At 34.6% G+C, this 25,240-nt stretch overlaps 1 protein-coding gene across 1 annotated transcript in view; it reads left to right on the top strand.

Annotated features, from left to right (window-relative positions):
* Positions 1 to 25,240, top strand: part of LOC112055838 (facilitated trehalose transporter Tret1) — a 33,834-nt gene that overhangs the window by 7,050 nt on the left and 1,544 nt on the right. Inside the window, exons 2-3 of the mRNA XM_024096102.2 lie at positions 22,035 to 22,432; positions 23,614 to 24,375. Coding sequence (XP_023951870.1) covers positions 22,035 to 22,432; positions 23,614 to 24,375 — 1,160 coding nt within the window. The remainder of the gene's footprint in view (positions 1 to 22,034; positions 22,433 to 23,613; positions 24,376 to 25,240) is intronic.

The raw sequence follows: 25,240 nt of genomic DNA, 5'->3' as shown, positions 1-25,240 counted from the left end.
CACATTTGATGATAACTGCCACACCTTGTCTTGAAAATTAATCCAATTTAATAATTACGTGTTACATACATGTTTATCCCGAAAATATGTACACGTTGCATAATCTATACTTATAATAAATCTGTAGAGAGTTCAGTTCTGTATATGAAATATATTTCCAAAATAACTATCAAGGGGTGATTAGTAATCGATACTGATGCCAAAAAATGCAATCAGTAATTTTTTTGTCTCTCTGTCTCTATGTTTGTTATAGAAACAAAAACTACTCGACGGATTTTAACGATACTTGGTACAATTATTCTTCATACTCCAGGCAGGTTATAGTATACTTTTCATCACGCTACGATCAATAGAGGCAGAGCAGTGAAGGGAAATATTGGGAAAACGGGAGAAGTTACTCCATTTTTACAATACTGTAAGGACTGGATTAAAGAGGTCTAATGGCGGACGAAGTCGCGGGCGTCCGCTAGTTCCTTATAATATAGCTCAAAAGTCAAAACGCAATATTTTATTCACCATTACTTTAGTAGTGTAGTTATAGGTACACCTACCAACAAAGTAATCTAATGACCAAGGGCATTTTTTGTGCCTATCTAACTATACTCTCACTGATTACTATTTGGAATGTTCTAAATAATTCCTACCTACTTGTTTTTGTCCACTCTAATCGGTACAGTACAGACCTAAAAATGTTTCAAATAACAAAAGCTATAAATAGGTAGTTTTTATTAGACTTGGTTAGAAAAACAATATTAATCTTTTTATCAATGTGCATTAATTACTAAGTCGTATCCTAGAGGGATGTCTGATTCATCAAATGCGGTGCCAATACTACTAAATCTGTTTGGATTTAATAAGTATAATTTATAATGCAACTACTATAGCGTATATATATCTTTAGCGATAAGACCGCCATTTGTACATTAGTTTCTAAGTGTTATTATAAGTTATTGATTATTTTTGTTTTTAATGTACAATAAAGTATATTTCTTCTTCTTCTTCTTCTTCTTCTTCTTCTTCTTCTTCTTCTTCTTCTTCTTCTTCTTCTTCTTCTTCTTCTACTAATGTAGTATTTTTGGAAATAGCGAGCAATATGAGACTATACTCAGGCCATACCAGATGTGCACTGTTCACCAACAAAATCAGATTGAATTAAATTAAATAAATTAGAAATGAAGTTAGAACCTTATTATTTCATAACTTAATATTAAATTTTTGTTTTTTTTTTATAAAATGTTATTCAAAATATATTAACTATATCTAATTTATTCTAAGCTTATTAAGAAAAAGTTAATTATAATTATTATTTGGTGAGACATGACTAGCGACTTATACCCTCATTTTTAATTTGTTTTTTGTTAAACAGTGCACATCGAGTATGGCTTTAGTATATATTTTATACTAAAAGCTTAGTGCTGTAACTAAGTAGGTAGGTAAGCTAAAAATCAGCTAGTAATAAGTAAGTTGAAAATTTCCAAAGTATAAATCAAAAAAATTAATATGTTACACTAGGAGACGCCGAATTATTTTTTCGGAAAACATTATTTCTTTACTTAATTAATGATAGAGAAAAGCCTATAATATATTGCTCTCGGCTTTGCCCATTTTCCCGTAATCGACACGAACCGAAAGACTGACAAAAATAATTTAAAGATATTTTTTGTGACTTGTTGCTATGTTTTATGCGACAATTGGATTTTTGGTAATTTTATTCAAAGTATGTATAGACACTTGATTTCTGCTATCTTTATTAGAATACAGATAAATATTTAATAGACATGGATGTAAAATTAGGTATTGGTTTTATCTTAGGCACGTGCCTCTTACAACTCCCTTGAATATGAATGTCTTTGATAATAATTATAACACTCTATAAAAATCTTGTACCTAAAATACTCTAAAATATCTATATTAGTGGAATATTCCTTAAATGAGTTCCATTGTATGAGATAATTAGAATTCACAAAGATTGTTAATTCTAATTATTTAAGTAACCATATTAAAATCAATTCTTTTTAAATATAATTTGATTCTTATTTATCTATCTAATTTTTCACGTTAATTATGTCAGAGTTACATTAATTAGGGAGCTTAATACAATTATCATCATTATAATGAGGCTATTGTTCATTAGATTGTGCGATATCGGAAAAGTTTTATAGCTGTTACAATTTATTTAATCTGGTGTAATCGAAGTCATACTTTCCTAAAACTGCGATCTAGACCGAACTACGTAACAAAACACTGTATCTAAAAAAATATCCACTTTTTAAAAACCTCAGTTCTTTGTTTTAGTCCATTACTATTTATATGTATTCTTTACTTTCCTTTCTAGATATAGTGTTTACCATAAATGCATTATATCTCTACTAGCGGGCGCCCGCGACTTCAGCGTGGAATTTAGTTTTTACAAAACCCGCGGGTACCATAGATTTTTCCGGGATGAAAAGTAGCCTGTGTTAGTCCAGAGTAAAATCTATTTCCATTTCAAATTTCAGCTAAATTGCTTAAAGTTAAAGAGTAACAAACATCCAAACAACCATTCATGCAAACTTTCGCGTTTATAATATCAGTAGGATGTTTAAGTCTTAGAACTATTTAAATAACAATAAACATAACCTGGCCTTCGACCATAACAGGACCGCCGTTACTCCTCTGGCAAAGATCAAAAATCAATGATCTAACGCGTTTATAAAAACTATTGCTATAGAATCGATGTTTGATTGTTGTAATTGTTTTCGTCGTGTAAAGAGCTCCCATAATAAAACATAAAATAACGGCATAAAAGAAGGCTAAAAACTTATAGTGTAGTAAAAGATAGAGTAACATTTCATTTGTAAGTATTTCTAGCTTAATTTTATCAAATTTGTAATAAAAACAATTTCTAAAAAGAAGTGATTCTTCTGACAGAACAGCAAAAAATCGATCAAGTAATCGAATATTCTATGTATATATTCTGTGGATAGACTGTGTAAAAATAACGCGTGTGTGTATTGCGAGTCAAATTTATAGCATGGACACAATACATTTAATGGTGTTAAATATTTTCGAAAAACGAGAGACTTTTTTGTTGGTGAATTTGGGTGCGAATCAGGTCCATAGTGTAAATAGTCAAAGCCTATGTATTGCAGTAGACGTCTATCGGCTGATATAATGATGATAATAATATGTAACTAAGTGCGTGGACCTCATTTATGAGCGTTACTACAAAACACTGTATCTGAAGATACGTTGTAATGTACACATCTGCGTCATTTAACATGAGGTGAAACCATCATATATTTTTTAATCTTACGAAAACACGCGCCATTTTATTGGTTTCCAAATAAAATTAGATCTACATTAATCCTTATTGGACCATAAATTGATTATCATTTACGTCCAAACATTGAAATGTATTAAATTCGATCGTAAAAAGATTTACATGGCCAATAGATGTTTAAAAATATTAACTTTAAGTACTTTTATTGTGATATTTGCTTGTCATTGTCGTCAATGTACGATTCTGGGAAATAAAGTATGCCATAAACTTTTTAGATAAATACTTATCTCAACTATTAATAGACCAGGTAAATATTACCTAATTAATAATTTCAATTTACCGAACGATATGGTATATTTTATTAAATATATTATATCGTTCGGGAAAAGATGAGTGAGTTATAAGTATACGAGTATATCATTGAGAATATTGTATTGTAAAACAAATAGTCTAAATAAAATCCTCCTTTCGTTAAATATAGAAATATATTTAGGAAAAATATATAGGCATTACATAGTAGAAAGCTTTTCTTTTTACTTATTTTTCCAAGATTTGTCCGTTAGCAATGTATTATTTACAATTATATCTAATTAACTACATTATTTTAATTAAGCTTAAACACTCCTTAAAGTAAATTTTGGCAATCAGTAGTGATTTTACTACCAGCGCGGATAGTTGATACTACCACGAAAAGCAGACAAGAAACTCAGCAGTTACTATTTATACAAAAATAATTTTATTTTTAAGTGTATATCAGTCTTGGACACAGAAGAAAGCATATCCCGACCTCGTGTATATTTTCACTTTTCTGCACAACTAATAACTTTTTTACACGAATAATGAAATTAAAAGCCTCATTTTTTAATAGGCTTCATAATTTGCCGACTTAAAACATTTCACCCATAGATATTCCCAAGTTATGTACTCGTAGGTGCCTATTAAAGTTTCAATGTTTCATTCTACACTTGAGTTTCAAGTAATGCTTCGAATATCACTGTTTACATAGATATATATAAACATTAGATGAGCACGCAGTATTGTAAGACTGCAATATCACTGCATGTCAATGACATCAGATAGTTTGTGATTGGCTGTAGTTCCTCCACACAGACACGGTGAGAGTAAGCTTGTTGTGCTGTTTGTAAATATTAAACAATGCCGGTGAATAGTTTTACAGTTCGTCTATTGAATGCGGCTCGTTTTTTTTTAATCAATCCTTAGATTGCGATCTGATATTAAGTGACGATACAGTCAAAGTTTAGATAACTTAGACTAATAAACTAAGTTTAGATAACTTAGACTAATAATATTTTTAACATAAAAATTGGACCGACTTTAAAGACGTATTTCAGTTATTTTGATTTTAACACAAAAATTACGAAACCGATTTTCATGAAAATTAAATAGGACCAATCTGGTAGTATACTCTTTCAAACAAAAAAAAAATTCAAATTGGTTAATAAATGACGAAGTTATGAGGTAACAAACAGAGTCGATGTACTTATTCTATATAAGTGTGAAAAATGGAAATTCTAAACTTATTTCGTGGTTGTTCATTATGAATGTTTTTTAAACAGGTATATACCACGATAAAAAGACGAGATTTTTAATGTCGATATTTCGACCCAGTTGCATGGATCGTGGTCACGACGGGACTGAAGTTGCGAGATGAGAAGTGAAGTCAGCTGTTAGGGGCAGAATCGATCTACCCTCTTTCTTGTTCTTTTTCTTTTTTTCTTCATTAACCTCGCGTTTTTGGCTGTTTAGGCAAAAATTTCCATTAAAAAAAACAGGTACCCGTTTAAATAAATGGAAATTCGTTTATTTTTCCTCGAATTTTCAAAAATATTAGAGGTCAAATTTCAATCAGCATGGGAACACCAGAATGTATAATAAATAAATACGCAATAACATCACTTCTTAGGAAATACCGCTCATAAAGACACCTTTAGATGACGAATTTTAATTAAATTAAATTTGAATAAAACTGTATTTTACCTAATATTTATTTCTATGATATCAATCGAAGAAAATTTCTGGCTTTTCCACACCTATTGGGCGACAAAAAGTATGCCTATATTATTCTCTAAGTTCACGTTTATCTCTGTACCAAAATTCATCAAAAAGCGCTCAGAGGTTCAATCGTGAGAACGTGTTATCTTCTATTGACAAACAGACTTACTGTGGTATTTAGAATATTAATATGGAAGTATGTAAAGTACGAGTACTTTGTACACATTATAATATACTGTATATTTGAATGAAAAACATAAACAAGCAGTATGGGCCAAGAGTCCAAGAGGCTGTATCAGCCAGACATGCCTCAATTTAGAAAGTCAAAGTCAATTTGTCTACCTATGCTCATACCAAAGGTAAGTACGTTAGCCAATTAAAGAGTTTGACTAAGAATGCCATGTCTCTACATAAAACGTAGAGGGACAAATTTCGCTAAAAACCAAAATCAAACTTGTGCGTACTCTCGTGTTCTCCGTTTTCATTTATGGGTCTGAGACTTGGACTTTCAGATCGCAAACGTATTAACGCGATCGAAATGTAGTGCTGGAGGAAACTTTAAAGTTTAGCTACGTCATGATTATAAGGATGCGTTTTAAGGGACATATTTACAAAAGGTATATGATTTACTCCTTTTCTTTGAACATTTCTAATTAATTTTCGGTAAAGAATATAACTCCAGAGTTATGGGAAATACTTCCCAGCACCCTTTATAGTTCCCATAACACATATACACTATACGCTTACTTTGGGGCCAGATAGTGATGTCTGTATTGTTTAAATATATTTAAAAACAATTTTAAAATATGAGGTAGATCTGGGTAACGCTGGTTCTCTTTCTAGTAGAAGTAAAATATTGTATAGTAAACTCAAACAAGCACCATTGACGTCATGGACCCGGCTTGCCACGGGTGATTCAATCTTAACCATTAAGATAACTGGATGTAAATAAATGGCCGCTTGTTAATCTAGCGCACCAGATAAACGCTAGATTATAATAGTACCTACCTTTAACTGTTTCTCAATAAAACATAAACAATTTACAATACCTACGAGTAACTGTACTGCGTTCTTTGGGAAGTAGCCAATGATATTGTTGATAACCCTGGCGGTACCTTCAGAACGATTGAACTAAAATGAATGTATTATCTACTTTAGCTAACGACTTTCTTAACCAATATTTCAGCAATCACGAAAAAATGGAGAAGGTCCATTTTATTTAAAACTAGCAGATGCTGCGTGTTTTCACCTACGTAGGTGAATATGGCCGAATGGTTGGGCTATATTTTTTTCCCGTATTCCAACTAATATGGGAATAAAATATAGCCTAATCACTCGGTAGTGTAGCTTCCCAAAAGAAATTCCCAAATCGTTGCAGTATTTTCAGAGTGTATTAAATGCAAACAAACAAACAATGAAATCTTTCCTATTTATAATATTAGTATAGACTATAAGTAGTAAAAGCTTGTAAATGATATCAAATCTCGTAAATGATATCAATACACGACAAGTTCCACGATCGAAAGTAGCAACTTAATTTAATTACTGATATTTATTTTTCAATAAACTGTTTAAAAGTTTTACGATTTCTTGCAGCTTCGTTTTTTCAAAACTTGATTGCGATTTAAAAAAAATAATCAATGTAATTTGAATGAAATAGGTACTACGTGTAGGTACGTAATAAACCACTAATTATTGTATAAACCTTTGACGTAGATAGGTCTTGCGCTTCCGCTATAAACTATGTTTTTGTTGGTTTAAATCTATCTTACATAATTAATCCCTATGATAAAAGATCTAAAGAACCATAAAAGTCATAAGGGTTACAAGATCTGTAACCCTTTTTCGTTCGAGTTCGAATTCGACTCAAAAAATAATTACTTATCGAAAATTGTAAGTTGGCAATAACCGAAAGTTCTCATGTCGGTAGTGTGTCATGTATTGCCTCTGAGAGCACGTAAATCACCCGATTGATCTCTCTAGGGTCATGTCCCAGTCATCCCACAGGCGTGATAGTGAGAGAACGGAGAGTATACCTGTGTTTACACTCAATATAATAATATCAGCTATGTTTGCGACAAGTGACAAGAGTCCTTGGTGAAAATTAAAAAGAACCGGCAAAGTGCGTGTCGGGCCGCGTACAGTGCAGGGTTCCATAGATTAAGTTAGCACTTTAATCCCTTGTAATGCACAAAAATACCGATAACCATATGTGATAGATGATAAAATTTCATCTTCACATTGCATGTAAGGAAGGAACCCCAAAAAAACATTCGTTTCTTCTTAACATTTTATAGACGAAATTAATATACATACCGATACCAAATTTTATTTTTCTAGTTTTAACAGATCTATCTATCTTTTTAATTAGAGTTAGTACGCAATTTTCGATTTCCAACTTTTTTTAAGTCGGTTGACTATTATTTAAATAGCAATTGCTAAATAGCCGTTATAGTTTTCCTTATAATTTCACTATATATTCTACTTTCGTGATTTTTTTCACGTATCCATAAATAACCGTTTAGCCGGTAGAGGGTGGGGACACTTGACTCTAACAAAAATTTGCTCTTAAAAGCTTTATATTTCACAAACCGATCCCTAAATCGAAAAATATTGGAAGATGACTCCATGGACTATGCGAAATTAATATTGTTTATATTCAGTTTAATATGAGTCAACTACCCCATTAGCTTTTCATTGAAAGCTTCAGGGTGGCTTGACATTTACCTTCACTTTCAACAATTATGATCATTATTTCAACCGATTTACATAAAACTTTGACTAATTATTAAACCTTCTTCATAAATCACTCTATCTGTGGGAGAAAACCGCGTGAAAATCCTTTCAGTAGTTTATAACTTTATATCGAAGCGACAGACAGACATGGCGGAGGACTTTGCTTTATAATACTTATAGGTATAAACAGACTATCGAACTTTATCTTGATCACTAACAACATAACCTTGTATGCGTATTTGTCTCACTTCCTGGAAATAAGTCTACGTCTTGTCTACGTATTAGGTAAGATACTTTACTTACCTTACTAACGTTGGTATTCGAAAAGAGTTTTTTTTTATTTTGTATAACCAAGCGCTTAGCTGCAATCACGCCCGATGGTAATCGATGATGCAGCCTATGGTGGAACGCGCTTGCCTAGAAGATGCCTATTCACTCTTGACTTGAAGATACCCATGTTGTACTAGGTGGGGAAAACGGAAGCTGGAAGAGCATTCCACATCTTTGCAGTGCGTATAAGAAAAGAGGAACTAAACCGTGTAGTACGCGTTCAAGGAATATCCACGACGTAGCGGTTTAGTTACAGATATATACTATATTATATAGAAAAAAAATTTGATTGTTTGTTTGTTTGGATTGAATAGGATCTGTAACTACTGGACGTATTAAAAAAATTCTTTCACTGATGGAAATGGATAATAATATTAAAATTTAAATTTCCTATAAAACTAGTAAGAATATCACTTAAGCTATAAAAAGCAACAACTGGCAAATAAATTATAAAGAACTTAAAAAAACTAAAGCACAAAAAGTTGTTCAATAGGAACTCATTACGAGTATAATAATAGTTAGATACTTCGTTTTAAGCCAAAAATAATTCAATTGTTATATATGTACCTATTATAGTAACTGAATTTGCCTTAATTTGAACAACTGATAATTTTTTTTGTTTTTAATATTCAGCAAAAAATTCAGCGGTAGGTAGGTACGTATATATTTCTGTTTTTATGAAATTATTACTATGTTAATTACTTCGTTCTTTTGGTTCTTTTCAACTTTTCCAGGACAATAATTATTCGTGCATATAATTTTAAAAGTTTGTTTCGCAGTGAAATAATATTCCGCAACTCCGAATAACTTCTTGCAAATGGAAACTCTCCTCCACCGACAAAAACTTTAATAGGAAACAGAATTCAATTATCTATTTAAAAAAGTAAAATTCAAAATTCTGATAAAGAATGGACATTAAAATAGTTTAGAAAAATATAATATATAATATAATAGTAGTTGTTTAATATTAAAAATAATATTTTATCGATGCGGTCAAATTAAACCAAAAAAGATTTGTAAACCAAAAACTTTGTCTTTAGAACTAAATAGGAATGTTTGGAACACCGTTAATAAACCCTGTATCTGGAAAAATATTATAGGGTTGATAGTCACAAAAATAAGGGTTTTTGTGTTTTGCAGAGCAGTATAGCTTAGATCCGAAAAACGACGACTGAAAATTATATAGTTAGGTATTTCAGATCAGTTTTGAAAAACATGATATATCAATATCGTTCGAAAACCCTCACACGCGAGTTTAACTCGCACTTGTCCGATTTTTTATACCACCATGCAGTTTGCTAATTAGGCAAAATTTTCTATAAAAGCTTCCAGATTTATTTTTCCGACATTTCCAAAAAATATTATCGTTATAATTTAACCAATTTACACAAAACCTTGACCACCTTAATCATTTTCATGAATCGCTCTATCAAAATAATGAAAACCACAAAAAACAGTATTGAATTTTATCACGAAGAGACAGACAGACGCGACTGAGGACTTTGTTTATTAATGTGTATGTATTCAGTTGAGCAATGACTCGAAAATGTAAAAATCATCAAGCGGGAAGCTTTGGCAACACGTGCGTCTGACTTGGAACGTGCACTGGGTTTATATATAGACTAATGTCACCCTTCTCCGCGAACTTCTGCTGCTTAGGCTCATGGCGAACGTAGTTGACGAATTAGGACGGTACTAACGTAACGTTCATGTTAATTTGTTAATTGACTGCATTTGGACCACAGGCCAATGAGTTCTATCCAATGTCTCGAGGTCTAGTATGACGAATGAATATGCGGTCTGACTTTGGTTCGTCTGCGGATCTCCTCATTTCTGATTCGATCATGCAGAGAAACTCCAAGCATAGCTGGCTCTATCCGTCTAGTCCGCTGAGTGACTTTGAGCCTTCTAATAAAGCCCGTAGTTAGCGACCAAGTCTCGGATCCGTAGGTCATTACTGGCAAAACGCACTAATTTAAGACTTTCGCCTTCAAACGCTAAGAAATTTCGGACGAAAAGATGTCGCGGAGTTTCCCAAACGCTGCCCACCGAGCTGGATTCGGTGAGTCACCTCTTTCTAGAAATTGGACCTACCTAACTAGACTGTTAGGTCATATTCGTCAGTGTCCTAGGTATATAAATTCGTCTACAATTTCGAGCGCAGATCCTCAACAATAACTGGGTGGGGCGGTATATGAGCTTTCGACATGACCTTCGTTTTACTCATGTTCATTTTAAGGCCCACTCATTGAGAAACTCTAAGGGCGTTGAGCATGGTACTAAGGTCATCCAGAGTCTCTACCATAATGACCATATCGTCAGCAAACCGTAATTTAGTAATGTACTCACCATTGATGTTGATGCAAAATCTGTTCAGTCCAGAAGCTTAAATATGTCTTCAAATAATTACATCTCCCTCGCACTCCTCACTGCAGTTGAATTGGTCTCGTAGTCTGATCCTGTATATCCCATTGCCACTTCGCACATAGCTCAACGAATCGTGAAGCTGCGATTCGTTGAGCTATGTCGATGACTTAGGAAATGCGTAAGCACTACTATAATTCATCTCATATTTTGAGGTCGCAAGAAAACAATATTCTATTAACAAGCGCTGCATATTCTAATACTATGGGTCATCATCATCATCATCATATCAGCCGATGGACGTCCACTGCAGGACATAGGCCTTTTGTAGGGACTTCCAAACATCACGATACTAAGCCGCCTGCATCCAGCGAATCCCTTCGACTCGCTAGATGTCGTCAGTCCATCTGGTGGGGGTCGACCAACACTGCACTTTCTAATGCGGGGTCGCCATTCCAGCACTTTGGGACCCCAACGTCCATCGGCTCTTCGAATACTATGGGTAAACTTATGTAATATTTTAGCGCTGCAGCAAATACTTCGATCATCCAGATGACACGATTTTTTTGGAACACCATCTGCAGTACGTAATATACCTAAGTCAATGCGTGCCGGATGGATTTCATGGTTCTGGTGGCTCGTCCGGATAGCCCTTGCCACGCTTATTGCTTATTCACGATTTGGCCTTTACATCACAATAACTATTCCGCTCTAGTTTGTAATTTTGAATTCGTTAACATAATAGATCGAAATAGCCAGACATACTTTATTTTACGAAGGCTAAACTATTACAGTTGCTAACAGTTTGTGTATGTAGTATATTAGTAATACGTATTGGTAGGTTGAGCTGTGATAGCCCAGTGGATAAGACCTCTGCCTCCGATTTTGGAGGGTGTGGGTTCGAATCCGGTAAAGAGCATGCACCTCCAATTTGTTGTGTGCATTTTAAGAAATTAAATATCACGTGTCTCAAACGGTGAAGGAAAAACATCGTAAGGAAACTGCATACCTGAGAATTTTCTCAATTCTCTGCGTGTGTGAAGTCTGCCAATCCGCATTAGGCCAGCGTGGTGGACTACTTGGCCTAACCTCATTCTGAGAGGAGACTCGAGCTCAGCAGTGAGCCGTATATGGGTTGATAATTATGGGTTGGTAGGTATCATCATTAACGACCCATATTCGGCTCACTGTCGAGCACGAGTTTCCTCTCAGAATGAGAGGGGTTAGGCTAATAGTCCACTACGCTGGCCCAATACGTATTGGCATTAGTAGGTATAGATTCGAGTATTCGAGTAAATGTAAAGTATACATATATACAGCTAGTAGGAAACCTGAGATGCCTATAAAAATACTTTGGTGTCGTTAGTATTTTATTGAACAATTTAAAGTTGTCGTTCAAGGCTGGCGAACATTAATTTATAGCGACAAACACATTAAAGGCAATCGAAATGTAACCGTATATTACAAGCGATTATTTATTTACGGCTTTTCTTCTAGTTCTGGTATATAAATAGACGTTTATAGAACTATTGAACATTTTATTCATATATATATATATATATATTTATATATTTACGGATATACCGGTATAGATTGACTCTATTCCGGTAAGTCTGTTTGGCTTGAGATGTAGTTAGGGTTGCCAATATTTTAGAAGATAAATATGGTTTTATTTTCAGATTTAGCTATAAAAAATATACATAATAAAATATATATTTTACGGAATAAGCGAGGTAGAAAATAATAATATTATGATGTTATTTTACGCTTTTTAGTTTAGTGGATACGTCTTTAGGTTTTGAAGTCGGTTGTATTTTTTTTATTAAAATTTTTTCGCGTTAAGTATATCGAAAAGCGAAAGCTCTCTATTTATTCGTTCATTTTAGTTCGAATTCGATGATAATGTTCATAAAATTTTAAAATAAAAGATAAAATTTCAGTGTTGAAAATATAGTACAGTATAGCGTATATATTTATCTCTTATATTATATATAGTGCAAATAGCAGACCTGTACAATAATATTATATGGTTGGCAACCCTAGATGTAATGGTAATATGGCAGACCAAGCGGGTTTGTGTGTAATATATCAAACGGTTGTCTGTACATTTTAATACTAAATCCCAAGCCAAACAAACTTCCCGGAATAGATTGACTATATACCTAATTAGGGACTATAAATTATAAGGGACCTGTCCTGACTTCGCACTTAAAAACACGCCTACGCATTTTCCCACCTGGTGGACGGACGATATTAATTAGCTGCGGGGAGCTGCTAGTTGCAGGCGACTCAGAACCGTTGCGTTTTGGAGTGCATACGAAGGTCCAGTGATGGACGTCCATTGGCTAATAATATGATAATAATTATTGCTAATGATAATGATAATTTTTGTACAAAGCGCAATGTTGGTCGACCTCCCGCCAAGTGGATTGACGACATCAAGCGAGTCACAGGGATTCCTTAGCTGCAGGCGGCTCAGGATCATGATGTTTGGAAGTCCCTACAAAAGGCCTATGTCTTGCAGTGGATATTCATCGACTGATATGATGATGATGATGAACTGTCGCACTCTACTTTTAGTAACAATTTTTATCTATAACAGACTGTAAAGATTTAAAACTTACTAGCAGACGCCCGCGACTTCGTCCGCGTAGAATTCAGTTTTTATCCCAGTGGAACCACGGATTTTTTCCGGGATGAAAAGTGGCCTATGTGTTAATACAAAGTGAAATCTATTTCCTTTCCAAATTACAGCTAAATAGCTTCAGTAGCCGCAGTGTAAAAGAGGAACAAACACACGCAAACTTTCGCCTTTATATTATTAGTGTGATAAATAACACATTGCTAATTATTAAAAAAATTAGGTTAAGTTATCAATATTTGTGATTCAATACCTAGTAATAATTAATGAAATAAACACGTGACTATAAAACTGGCCACTGACGACCAGCCATCATACGTCGCACGGTCGCAAACGCTTGCGTCACCAGCCCCCCACCGCTCCCCAGGCGACCTCGCTCACAGGTCACGTAAAAACATTTATTGCTACTGTTATTTATATATAATTATATATAGTACGTATGGGGTGAATAACACGACTCTGTGGCAGCACTGCAAGGATATTTTATACTATAGACATGTAACATGCTTACAAAATCACCGCAATCGAATTTAACTACTTCACTGAGCGCACAATGCATAATTTTGTGTTTACTAGCATTATATATTTGTTTATATATAGTTTTTACACATCCTGCACACACAACTCGACATTATTTAGATCAGATTTGTTTAAATAACTTTCGTTGTTTACTATAAGCGTCTAAAATGTAATTAAAACAATTAGCCACTTTTAAGCGCCTCACTTTCCACGCGTTAGTAACATATCTGATAATATAAAATCTTTGAAGCACAGTCACAGTTCTTTAAGAAGCTGTGTCATTTCTAAACCAATGGCTAATCTCTTGCACGTTTTCGCATTTCGAATCGAAAACAAGTTATCCTTGTTGTTTTACTATGCTAATGTATTTTATTTTTATAGTCGCAGAAAATTCCTCTATGTTTCTCTTATGTATTGCTTAAATATTATTGCTAAAATCGTTAGATCCGTCGCCAGTGATATAACACTTCCTTCACACTCGCTAAAGCTACTTGTATATGCCAAAGACATTTTACTCATAGACACGTCATATACTAATAATATTACACTAAAAACAGCGGCAATATTGCTATGCGTAGCAACGTAGTTTTAAAGGCATTAGGCATAGCAGATGTATGAGAAAGATAATGTAAGTTGTAATAAGGCTTTTTTTTATTAGAAATAGATGAATATACATTAATTTGCTACTAAGTAAGCGACAGGTGATTACCTGGAATGCTAATAACGTATCTATCTATAAAAAACATCGTAGATATATGCTACTTCTTATGAATGATCCTGCCTGCAATTCATGCAACGATATCGTCGCCTTGTACCCTTCTTTTAGATGAACTTCAAAAAAAGGAGGAGGTTCTCTATTTGAAGCCTATGTTTTTTTTATTAATTTTTCCACCACTATGTTTGCATACTATATAAAAAAATATCATTATAAATAAAACAAATGGACTTATAGATACACTAGCACTTTAAAATCAATGTAAACTTTCAACCCCTATTTCACCACTTTAGGGGTTGAATTTTAAAAATTCTTGAATTATATTATATTTCGTAGTTTTTTATGATTTATGGACAAATTTTTAAAACTGTAACGCTAATAATGAAGGACTTTCCATACAAATTTTCAACACCTATTTCATGCCCTCTTATTTTTATTTTAGAGTCATAACGTACTCTATCCTTTGCTCCAAGGTCCCATTTATCATTATACCAAAATTCATCTTGATCGGTTCAACAATTTAGTCGAGAAAAGGTAACAGACAGACAGACTGACTTCCTTTCGCATTTATAATATTAGTATAGATATTTTTTAAAGTTCAGTAAGTAGCATCGTTATAATCTATCATAGCATTATGTGACATTTGATTAACATCTCCCTGATCTAGACCTTTTCCGACATTGAAATATTCGCTATCAGACTTATCTGTGTAAATTCCATTTGAATGACAAATAAATACACAAATTCTCAAGTTCCCATCATCGATAGCGATTAAGAATAATCTCGTGTTTTATTAGTATTTGCATAACACAGTGGATAACTATAAATATTCGCGTAAATAATAACAAATACCATTGCAAGCAGTGGGTGCATCTGCAATAAAATTGTTGACAAAATGTTATTAATACAGTGGCGGTCGTTACCAAAGCCAAAACATCTGTCCATGTCATCTATACTAATATTATAAAGAGGTAAAGTTTGTGGTCTTATAGGTGTTAAGGTACGTACACATGCTCTAAAATAGCGTACTAAAAACGTGCTATTAAGTATACTCCACACGAGCATGCGTCATTAGTTTACATTTGCAAGCAATAAGCTATGATGTTAATGCTATTTTGAAGTATGCTCCTGAATAAGCATGCTTAAAGCAAACATTCCAATTACACATGCTAATTTGTATCTATAGCTCTCTGTCGCGATCGAGTATCGTGTTAGACAGGGAGAGATGAAGGTGAAGAGAATACAAAATAGCAATGCTGATCGACTAGCATAGTCAGTAAGCAAATCTGTTCAGACGCGCTAAAAGCACGCCCCCTTCCACTCGCGCAGCAAGTAGCATGCTTTTAAATCGCACGACTGTTGATTCTTGAACAAGCTCGAAATAAGCATGCTCATTATTAGCAATGTTGCGATACACATGCTAATAAGCAGCAACTGATCAATAGAAGCATGTTTTCGTGCTTGAAAAGAGCATGTGTAATCTCTGGATCTACTAGACCGATTTTGAAAATTCTTTTACCAATAGAAGGCCACGTCATTTGTGAGTGTCATAGGCTATATTTTATCCCCGTATTCTCATGGGAACGGGATCTATGGGGTTAAACCGCGGGGCATCGGCTAGTAAATAATTAAGTTTAACTGATTTTTAGTTTGGAAAAAAAAATGTATGTAACAAGTTTATCAGTATGTTCTAATTGGTTTTTACTACGATTTAGATTACTGAATGCGAATATATTAATTATACGATATCGCATCGTACAGCGCAGTCTTCGAATAGATATTTTCTTCGAGTGTCTCTTTATTGCTGAAGGTTGTCTATCAGTTTTCTTAGAGCCAAAGTTTAGAGAGAGGTTTTCATACATAAAATGTCAAGGTTGACAATTTGTACAGACTCTACCACCAGTTCGGATGGCAGGTCCTGCTAAAAGTCGGCTAGAAACAAAATAGTTGCTCTTTTTTTCTCTCTCTCTGCCACACATTGTGTTGTCTAAGCATAAAGCTTGCTCTAGTGAATAAGTAAGTTCCTAAATCGTCTTCGTTTTAAGTCTGGCACCCTTTACCGTAGAGCTTGATTCTCAAAATTAAACCAGTTTTGGTCTTTCCATGTTAAACAATTTTAAAATTTTGAAACATAATTTTTGTTTTTTCAGAGAATATTTTATTCTTAATATGAGGGTAAATGCATAATTATAGAGCAACGTGTGGGAGAAGGACTAGGAGCCAATTTAAAAATAATCTATAAGCAATAATCGGCTGAAGTATGTCGAAAGTAGAAATTTATCGAATAGATAATTCTTTTCTGTAAATAAAGCTGATAATATCTTCTGAATTACACAATACTTTGACTGCTACTTACACTTGAGTACACACTACACGCGTCTCAAGTGGAAATGGAAACTTACAATATTTCCACGTGTATAACGAAATCTAATCTATAACTACGTATACCTAATTATAGATTTATTACCATGGCATAAGGACTTCGAAATTCCACCATAGATCATTACGAGTGAATGGGAAGACGCAACTAAGTTTAATTTAGTTATAAACGTAAAGAATTTCCTAAAAAGTGCACTATTTTTTTTTTATTGAGAAAGAATACATTATGGAACATAAGCTAACTTTTCCTAATAACTATACAAATCAAGCCCACGTGGAATGGTGGCAAGAATACTGGCTGCATTTCCGCGCTGGACAGCCAGGCTGATCCTTTGCGCAAAAAATTAGCCCTTCTGTCACCATTTTTTAACTGATGTAAACTAATTAAAATTCGACAGAAATAACCAATACTATTACATCAATTTTTACAGTCTCTCATTTATTTATTACTTCTTTTTTTTTTAATTTTTAACAATATAAGTTACATCAATGATTATTACGAACGTATATTATACGTCATAATTATAATATTACATGCAAAGTAATCTGATTTACTTTGAAGTGCATATGATTTTCAAGTTTCCGTACTACAATAAAATAGTAATAGTTTAGTATTGCAGTTTCATAATCTATCATCTACAATGGATCAACAAAAATATTAAAGAATTCATTGTATAGAGTGACGATTTGAGGCCTGACGCGAGCGGCGTAGAAAGAAGTGACGTCATTTTGGCGCTTTACATATGAAAACTTTATGATACGTTATTCGCTTTACGTGATTCACGTAAATAAATCTCTTAACCGTGTTTGTGCCGCAGCCTCATCATTATTTATTAATTTTTGGTTAACCGCAGTCGATCTGTCTGCTAGAGTAGCAAATAGGTCATCACGCCTTCCTTGACTTCCGTCCTCGGAAAGTTTGATAAGCTGTCGGTTCCGGTTATCTTCGCTATTGTACTAACGAACCATCAATTATTATTTATCATTCCAGTTTACGTATATTTAAACCCCACCCTAACCTTCCAACAAACAATACTCGTCGATAAACCAAATCAAAAACATAAGGAGTGTTCTAGAAAAACAATTAGTTTAAATGATAACACCCGTTGGTAATCTTGTAACGTTCGCGATAGTAGGGATCAAAACGTTATTTATGCTAGCCACTGACGATCAAATAAACTCACACAGCGCAAACTGCTTCACGGCCGATTCAACTGATCGTGTGTTGGCCGCGATGTGCATGACATCATGCCGATTGTCGTCATGATGTCACGCAAATACTTGATCGTCAGTGGCAGACATTACAGGTTCGTTCGTATGTTATTCCAATCATCCATTTATATCAGCGTAAATCCAAATTGTGCCAACTGGCAATCAATGTATGTCCCCAAAATTATGGCAATCTCAGTACATACCGCCAACCAAAGATTTTATATCATTAGACATGTTACATGCCTACAAAGTTATCCAATTTTAGCTACTTTACTAAGCATGCGCTATTTTGTGTTTCATCATCAACATTATTAACCCATATTCGGCTTACTGCTGAGCTCAAGCCTCCTCTCAGAATGAGAGGGGTTAGGCCAATGGTCCACCACGCTAGCCCAATGCGAATTGACAAACTTCACACACGTAGAGAATAAAGAAAATTCTCTGGTTTGCAGGTTTCCTCACGATGTTTTTCCTTCACCGTTTGAGACACGTGATATTGATTTATTTTATTGCACATAACTGACAAGTTGAAGGTGCATGCCCTGAAACGGATTCGAACCTACGCTCTCCGGAATCGAAGGCAGAGGTCTTGTCCACTGGGCTATCACGGCTATTTTGTGTTTATTTCCATTATGTATTTAAGTACATATATAGTTTTTACACTTCCTCAACACACACCTCGACATTGTAGACTCAATTTTGTCTAAATAACATTCGTTGTTTACTATACGACTAAATGAAATTAAGACAATTAGGCACTTTAATTCGCCTCAATTTTGACGAGAGACGAATATCTTAGCATTCCATGGATTCACCGTGCGGGTGCCGGGTCCATCACGTGATAGAGAGAAAAACTCCGAGCAGAGTCCTGAACTTGTGACTACAGTATGTAGGGTTAAGGAATTCCTTCCTTTCCTCCGTTAGTGACATATCTAATGGTATGAAATCTTTGCCGCCAACGTTCTAAAACTTGCGTTGAAGTCTGTGTAGGTCGACATTCAAGCCGCGTCAGCTGCTACGTTCTCAAAAGCGATAATTGCTCAAGATCAATGTACGAACGGTTATTTAGGCGAAACGGTTCGTTCCTTTGAGACGATGTTCAAAATTAAGAATAACACATGACGTTCCCGTTGACCGCTTTCTTTGCCTATTCACTTCGTATCCGTTCATGTCTGGGAAACGGCTAATATAATTTTGTTCAATAACTCACAGATTGAGATGATTGTTTAAATTGATCTCGCAACAATGTCTTTGAGTTGTCTTTTACTCAGAACATTTGAATGAATCCTTTCATGAGATTCATTGAGGTTGTATATATATGTATATGTAAATGAAACTTTGGAGCAAAACATAGGGTACTTTTTGACTCAAAAATAGATGGGATCGAAATAGGGGTTGAAAGTTTGTATGGAAAGTCCTTCATTTTTAGAGTTACAGTTTGAAAAATTTGTTTATAAATCATAAAAAATATACGAAATATAATGTAATTTAAGAATTTTCAAAATTCAATCCTTTAGGTGATCAAATAGGGGTACAAAGTTTACATTGATTTCAACGCGGACGAAGTCGCGGGCATCCGCTAGTAGTTAATAAGTATCGTATATATGTAATGAGTTTTCAATTTTATCTCCAATGTACAAGTAAAAAGTAGGTAGACGGATATACAATAACAACGCAATATGTTTGTTCAACCAATCGATCTTCATATAAATGTATACGCGGCATCCGACAAAGACTACTAGCGATTTCAATCAATCAAGCAGAGTCAGCGGAAAACAATTAATTAAACACGATATTGTTCGAAAAAAATGTTCGATATTTTCATTTTCATGTACTGTAGAACTTATCGGGATAATGGGGATGATGACTAGGTTTCAATATATTGATTTTTATGATACACTCGGGTAAATAAGGTCAATGTTAACTAATTTATACATAAAAAGCAAAGATATTCTGGATATTTGCAAAATAAATGAGATTATAAAATTTCAAAATCTATCAAAAATCTTCTATCGTAAATAGATGAAAATTCATACAGTTTTAGCTTCCTTACATTAAATGTGACATTTTTTAATAAATGAACTATAAACATAAACGCACAAATATCAAAGATATAACTAATTTTGTTTCAACGCACATACAAATCTTACGATCATTACATTACCTACGACGTCATTAGTTCGTGCCATTTTGTATGGGGCGTTTTTCAGGGATCCGCGACAGCGCCTCAAATCTGAGCTCCGAAAGTAATGATCGCAGATACCCTGTTCCTTTTACAAAATTGCTTTACTATTAGCATACTCTTAATTTATATACAATTTAAAAAACTGTCATCATCCCTATTATTACATTCGCGTATTGTTTACGAATAATTGGAATCGGATATCGTATACAAAGTTGGTCAGAAAATTCCATGAGTGCAAGATAAGAGCACGGAACGATAAATAATAATCACAAATACATGTACGTCCGAATGGCTATTCCATAAACGTTGATAGTTGGGTAATTAGGTTTAATTATAGAAAAATTACATGAACATATTTAGTTATAGCCACCTTAAACGGATATAACTACTCTATATTCGTCCCTCGACACGGTAAGAATAGTAAACTATAGAAATAACTACATTATACCTACACCCAAAGATTTCATACTATTAGATATGTAACTAACGCGTCGTAACTGAGCCGCACAAATGTAGCTAATTGTCTTAATTTCATTTAGTCGCATTGTAAATAACTAAAGTTATTTAAACAAATAATAGCTTAATGTTGTCCACAATGTCGAGTTGTGTGTACAGAAAGTGTAAAAACTATACATATATGTACGTACATAAATATATAATGTAAGTAAAAATTGTGCATTTTTAGGCACGTGACATGTCTATAGTATACAATTATCGTTGTTAATATTATATGATTATTATTTATACCTACACCTTAGTAAACTTGCCGAGTTTATGTATCTAAGTTAACAAGTCGGTTTTATTCCTTATCATGCACTTTCGGTTTTACTTTACTGTTATCAATGTAAACATTTTCACTCGGTATATTTTCCAACGGAAGCTCCCTACTACGACGATGCCTTTGTAGAACGCATAGATCAATGTCCCTTGGAAAAACAAATCTATTTACGCACTGATACGTAACATGTAAAATAGTAAACTGAATGGTATTGTATAGGGAATTCATTTATTTTGCTATTCTCTGGGAAAAATTTACTAAATATTCGCCAAAAAATCCTACGCACGTTTCGCTCGCTTCGGAGTTCCTGAGGAGGTGTTGTCTCTAAAATATTCAATTTGGAGGTCCAATTTCTAAATTACTTGACGTTGTGGCTTAGATTTGTAGGTGTTTCACGGAAAATATCAAAATTGATCAATTATTCCCTATTTATAATGAACTGTTAATGTCCCATTAGCTTCAGCAAGTCAAATAGATACCAAGAAGTCAGAGAATCCCGACTTTACGACATTAAATCTATCCATTACAGAATATTATCCCAGTAACGACTTTAAATCTAAAGAGTATTAGCCCACTCTTTGCCTCCGATTCCGGAGGGTGTAGGTTCAAATCCGGTCCGGGGTATGCACCTCCAACTTCTCAGTTGTGTGCATTTTAAGAAATTAAGTAACACGTGTCTCAAACGGTGAAGGAAAAACACCGTGAGGAAACCTGCACCTGAGAATTTTCTTAATTCTTTACGTGTGTGAAGTCTGCCAATCCGCATTGGACCAGCGTGGTGAAATACTGGCGTAACCCCTCTAATTCCGAGAGGATACTCATGCAGTGAGCCGAATATGGGTTGATAATGATGGATGATTACAGAGTATATTATTAACAAGAAATTTTCTCTTTTTCCAGCAACGCTTATCACTGCAACAGCGGGAACCTGCTACGGCTGGCCCTCACCCACACTACCCTACCTACAATCCGAGAAGAGTGACATCAAAACATCATCGGACGAAGCATCATGGATCGTATCAATCATGATCCTGTGTTCAGCCCTAACGCCTATACCCTCCGCATATTTCGCCGATCGATTCGGAAGGAAGACAGCCCTTCTTCTTGGTGCAATACCTTTTATAATTGGTTGGGTGCTGGTCATCGTAGCTAGTTCAGTGCCCGTGCTGTACGTCGCCCGCATGTTCTCTGGCCTCGGTTACGGCATAGTGTACACCGTCGCCCCGATGTACACGGGAGAGATCGCCACGAACGAAGTCAGGGGCGCCCTCTCTACTCTCATTACATTAATGAATAAGGTGAGACATTCTTTTTTTTATTCTTTACAAGTTAGCCTTTGACTACAATCTCCCTCCCGCCAGCAAGACCTGGACCAATTATGAAAACCTCAATCGGCCCAGTCGTTACAGATTCAAACATTATCACCTTACGCCCACAAGTTTTTTTGCCCTTGACTACAATCTGTAAGTGATGATGCAATCTAAGATGGAAGCGTGCTAACTTATTACTTATAAGTATAATGTTCAATCTTACTCCCCGTAAAAGGGTATGGATTTACATCCACACCCCTTTCGGTATTTACACGACATCGTATCAGAACGCTAAATTGCTTGGCGGTACGTCTTTGTCGGTAGGGTGGTAACTACTACAGCATTGAAGCTGCGTATTTGGTCTAAGCTTCATAATATCTCCTCTCTTTTAAGGAGAGAGGTACTTTGAAAAAGACAAATCACTTTTGGTACTACAAAAAAAGTTTTGTAGTACCTAAAATTGTCTACTGATATTGATTTTCTTTCTCATTCTCTTTTTATATCATTCATCATCATTTCCTTACCCTTATCCCACTTAAGTGGGGTCGGAAAAATATGTCAATCACAGACATCTCTTATCTCTTTTTATATCATTATTAAACCATAAATAGATTTTACCCGTAATTTATACTAAACAGGTGTTGCTTGAAATAAATGATAATGACTCAGTGCCATAATTAAACTCTTTGCACGCAATTGCATAAAATGTAAACATGTAGTTTCCAATTTCATGTATACAAATATCCAAACGTTTATAAGCTTCCTTCGCAAACATGTATGTTAATTGTTATAGTAATTAGTAATTTACATTTTCAAATCTAAATATACCTACTTGCGAGTATGTTATGTTTCGCTTCATTTACAACAAATAGAGTGATTCTTCTGAATGATGTTACGATTTGAATTTGAATATATCATAACTGTATTTTTTTATAAATATTTATCGTAGAGCTGAGATTAGACATATTAAATAACTAGCTAATTTTCTGCAACTTCTCCCCAGATATTTTTTTTTAACATTCAGAAACAGTATTTTTTTTGGACTCTCTTCTTTTCTATATCCCTTACGACATACATATAAAATTTCATGAAAAAACTAATGACAGCGTTACAAACAATATTTAAAATTAAGTATTCTCTATTTAATATGGTTTATGTTTCATTTTCAGGTCGGCATTCTTGCCCAGTACTGCATCGGCCCCTTCGTATCGATGCGTGTCTTAGCAGCCATCAACTTGATCTTGCCTATTTCCTTCGTAATCACATTCATCTTCGTGCCCGAGTCACCGTACTACTATTTAAAATTCGAACGCAGCGAGAGAGCTGAAAGATCACTAAGACATTTAAGGACTGGCGACATAAGACTTGAATTGAAAAATATAGAAGTGAGTGTGCAAGAGGATATGAAGAATAAGGGGACATGGTGTGATCTGATCTTCGAGGCTACTAATAGGAAAGCGTTATGGATAAGTCTGGGCGTGTTCACCGTACAACAGCTCTGTGGAAGTGCTGCGGTAGTGGCGTACGCTCAAGACATATTCTCAGTTACGGGGAGTAAGATAGAACATTATCTAGAATCGATAATTCTTGGATGCGTGCAAGTAGCTACTTGTTGTCTATCCGTCGTGCTTGTGGATCGAGTTGGAAGGAAACCACTATTATTGTTATCAGCACTCGGAGTTGGACTGATGAATGGGACGATAGGCACCTACTTCTATTTCTACGCCCAGAATAAAGACAACGTGGCGCATCTCCACTGGCTCCCTATAACTGCTATTCTTATTTACATAGTTTGCTATGCGATCGGTTTGTCGACGGTGCCTTACGTGATTATTGGAGAATTGTTCCCGACCAATGTGAAGCTGTACGCATCTTGTGTTGCGCACATTTACACCGGAATCTCTATGTTCACGGTCCAAAAACTGTTCCAGGTAAATAAAACTCTCTATTTTTCTAAACTTTAACTATCTATATAATGGGTTTGTCTTTGAACTTCCAAAATCTATTGGACTTTGTTTAGTTGGAGGTCGATAATTTCCTTTTCTGAGCATACTGTCCGACCAGTTCACGTCCTTCAAGTAGCAATCTTATATTCTGGTCTAAAGGATATGGTTGTTGAGGCTAAATACCTGCCTTTGCCTCAGGTACATGGGCAAAACGAGTGCCTTGTAGGTTGTATGGGTTGCATGCACTACGAAGTTTGGTTCTGTTATAGGCAACTTAACATCAAGTGAATATTCTACCGTTTCCTGTCAACTATCTAAAAGTCTTTTTAATGCTAAATATACTTGTGTTTGACTACCTGGATTCATGTCTGATGGGAAACAATGATGAGATCTTAAATAAGTATTCCATCTCATAGCTGTTCTTATTAGAAACGTCGATGCGAAACGTTTCGAGCAACTCGACTGAACGTTTCAACAACAGAATAATGCCAATATTCATAGTGCCTCTATGTTCTGTGTTAAAATGGAGGTGAAAGAACTTCGAATAGATTGTAAAGTTGCTGTGCACACTCTCCAAATTATATCCGGTGAAAAACCAACGGAAACGACGTTGCGTCGGTAGTATAATAGTATAATTGTTGGATCTAATAGTAACTGATTCTTTCATAATAATTATCAGCCTAATTTAATGGCCCACTACAGGGCGATGCCTCCCTCATTTTAGGCGAACTTTGCCAACCTGCATTAACACAATAATTAACGACAACTGTCACTATCAGATGTTATTAATGGTGACCGGGGCCGATGGCTTGACGTGATCCAGGATATAACTGAAAATTTCTTGAAAAAA

Source organism: Bicyclus anynana, chromosome 1, assembly GCF_947172395.1.
Source record: "Bicyclus anynana chromosome 1, ilBicAnyn1.1, whole genome shotgun sequence".
Classification (NCBI taxonomy): Eukaryota; Metazoa; Arthropoda; class Insecta; order Lepidoptera; family Nymphalidae; genus Bicyclus; species Bicyclus anynana.
This window is presented reverse-complemented; position numbering and strand designations above follow the sequence as displayed.